Below are 3,167 nucleotides of genomic sequence, written 5' to 3' on the forward strand. Positions count from 1 at the left end.
GGGGTGAAGGGGGGGCGAGCATTTGGGGGCGTGCACCATTATTAATAGGCCTATTATTAATATCATTTCCATTATTATTATTATTACAGTTATTTGTATTGCTAATGGTTATATTACAGTACCTGTACAAGTATCGCCAGTCATCCCATCACTGCAACTACTGGAACTGCAACCACTATGGTAATTGCACTCATCATCCGGACACGAACAGACTAACTTGCAATCGGGGCCATATGTTCCTGCAGAACACCCTTTAAAAAAACATTGTGGTAATATTAATGCTTTACTACTAGCTGTAGACCTATAGGTTTTTTTTTTAACAACAATGCGATTCAACGACAGTGAGAAGTATTGAATATAAAACTGCAAGTGGTGTTGGTGGTGGTGGTAGTCGTAGTAGTAGTAGGAGTTATAGTGGTAGTGGCAGTGATGGTGGTGGTGGTGGTAGTGGTGGTAATGGTAGTGTTGGTAATAGTGGTGTTTGTAGTGGTGGTGGTGGTAAAAGTACTAAGTGCAATAATTTTGTTAGATGTTTCTTTCAAGAAAAAAAAAAGAGGGAGGCCGAAACAGAGATGGTTAGACTGTGTAAGGAGAGACATAAAGGCTATTGGAGCTACAGAAGATGTGGTCTGTGGTAGAGAAAGCTTGAAAAGGATAGTGTCTGCCTCAGCGACCCCACCTTCAAGTGGGAGCAGCTAGAAGAAGAAGAAAAATAATTCTGTCTGTGGTGAGCTTATAAACTTGGCCAATAAAATTCAACATTGTATTGGCATACTTTAACTACTGAAATAAATTATTATCTATCAAATAAATAAATCAATAAACAATCAACAATAGAAAATAAAAATAGCCACACTATAATAATTCAGTTCCTATGTGAAAAATTAAAAATCGTTGAGTTTGTTTGATTTTTATAAACAGATTACAAAATTAATTAAATTAGTTGAGTGTGCATAAAAACTTACTTGTCCCACAATCTATTCCAGAAAAACCTCCTGCACAAGTACACCCAAATGGTTGAGGTCGACAGAATCGGTTACCTATGCACTTGTCAACGCCAGTACTGCACGCCATGGTGCCGCTCTGTCCAAAATCACTTGTAGAGTGCGCTGAAGCATTTAAAAATAATACATAGTGAATATAATAATAAGAATATTAATAATAATAATAATAATAATAATAATAATAATAATAATTCTATGTTGCATATAGACAGTCATCATTGTTATTCTATCATTTCTACTTTTATGAATTGTTATTTCTTAAAGATGCGTTGACTGCCAAAAATTGGAATAAAACAGTAAAAATTGATTAGCTCATACGTTAATAACAGACTGAGATCAAACAAAATAATTTTTGCTGATTTACAGAAATTTTACTACAAAAATCCCAATATTAATTGTATAATTATTTAAAGTCCAAATTTTTAGGGTTTGTGTTTTCCAAAGATTTAAAATAAGGACTAACAAAACAGGCTCTCATACTCTGTCATGGATAGGCAACAACATTTTGTGGCCAACTATAGGCTTATCCTATATTAGTACCACGTAATTACTTTTTCCGATGTCATTTTGAAGTTGTTTTGCGCCATTAAATTTGATGAGTGATGTTTTCTTTTATATAAATCCAACAATTTTTGAGTTCCATCATTTAATGTCATCAAATGATTGTAATGTGTTATATTATTTATCAAAACATCTGTATTTAGCTTAAATAAGAAGACGTGATACTTTCTTCCGTTCTCTAAATATTACTTTCTGTAAAGGTTCTGGAGTCTTAAAATAAAATTAAATGTCCTAGACCATGGGCTCTAGGAACGAATTATATCCTCAGCCTTTGGAATGTGCTGGATAAGCACTACATAATATGCACACTTTTGGTACTACCCTTGCTGCCGCTAATTTTTCTACTTCCACGTTTCGCCTCCATAGAGAGGCAGGTTGCGTTTCCTCAAACAATCAGAATGACACTTCCGTAAATCAAGTTTCGGCGTGTGAATAGGAATTATACCAAGTGATGGAATACCAGCGCAAGAGCAATATCCAAATACTTTTAATTATTCTTAAAAATATTTCAAAGCGTAAAATAATTGTATGTATAAAGTCATAAATTAAACTATTTTAATCTTTAGAAATAATAATTGTAATAAAAAATGAAAAAAAAAAGTTAATTGAAAATCTTTTATCATCATAAATGATAAATTTACACCTGACATGTACCGAATAATCCGTACGCTCCTGAATACTTGCGAAAAAAAATATCACAAGAGATTTGTGTTCGAAACGAGCCCACGACCTTCATATAACTAGCCTGGTGCTACCACATGATCTCCGAGCTTGCACTTAGTAGCTAATGCTGAACCCCATTCCCAATGGATTTTTTCGCTAAAATTGCTAAGGTGTACAAAACGACAGTGTTAAAATATCGCAAACACTAACTGTATTTGTGAAACGCGCGCATTCCTGGTGCTGTTCTGATTGGTCAGCTGTTAAGTTTAATTGACACTCCGGAAAGGTTTATCATCAGTCCCTTGGATATTGTTGCTAAGGTGTGGTACCTTAAACAACGTAAACATTCGGATTGGTCGGTTTGACTTGGCATTTTGGAAAGATCAATTGTATAGGACAAAGGTGATGACTGATTTAAAATAAATATACGCACCTGTCTCACATAGATCACCAATGTAGCCGGCTGGGCATAGGCATGAACAAGAATGAGGCTCACACACTGCCCCGTTCATACAGTTTGGACAGTCCATTCGGCAATTTGGCATACCACATTTTCCTGTTGGGCATTCTGTTTTTGTTGTAAAATCATTATAAATAATAATAATATTGTAGTACACAATAACATGAATAAGTATTAACATATCTAGGCCTAGGCTAACTAAAAAAGACATGTGATTGACTTCAATTATAATTTCTATCTAGTTTAGAACTATAATAATTGTAATATTATATAATAAATGAATAATATTAATAATACAAATGTGCATATCATGCTCCTACTGAATGCCAATGTATTGCATTTTCAAGATTGAGTGTGCCCTCAATTGATCATTACTTTATTTTAGCTAATAATAGAGGACAGGAAAGGTTAGTTCCCTGTGATATGCAAAATACTGTAGACTCACTCACCTCTGACAGACAGCTTGAAAAAGGCGTGTT

General features: G+C 34.3%; 1 protein-coding gene across 1 annotated transcript; it reads right to left on the reverse strand.

Moving 5' to 3' along the window:
* Positions 1-122: 122 nt before the first annotated feature.
* On the reverse strand, positions 123-3,159 carry LOC117112721 (angiopoietin-1 receptor-like; the record flags this gene model as incomplete). The annotated part of the gene is made up of 4 exons (XM_033255903.1): positions 3,138-3,159; positions 2,662-2,796; positions 966-1,109; positions 123-251 (listed from the first exon to the last, which is right to left on the reverse strand). Coding segments are annotated over exons 2-4 (385 nt in total), but the record flags the coding sequence as incomplete, so codon positions are not given.
* Between the last annotated feature and the right edge of the window lie 8 nt (positions 3,160-3,167).

This window comes from Anneissia japonica, unplaced genomic scaffold, assembly GCF_011630105.1.
Source record: "Anneissia japonica isolate Jap-2015-1 unplaced genomic scaffold, ASM1163010v1 scaffold37649_len3157_cov114, whole genome shotgun sequence".
Lineage (NCBI taxonomy): Eukaryota > Metazoa > Echinodermata > Crinoidea > Comatulida > Comatulidae > Anneissia > Anneissia japonica.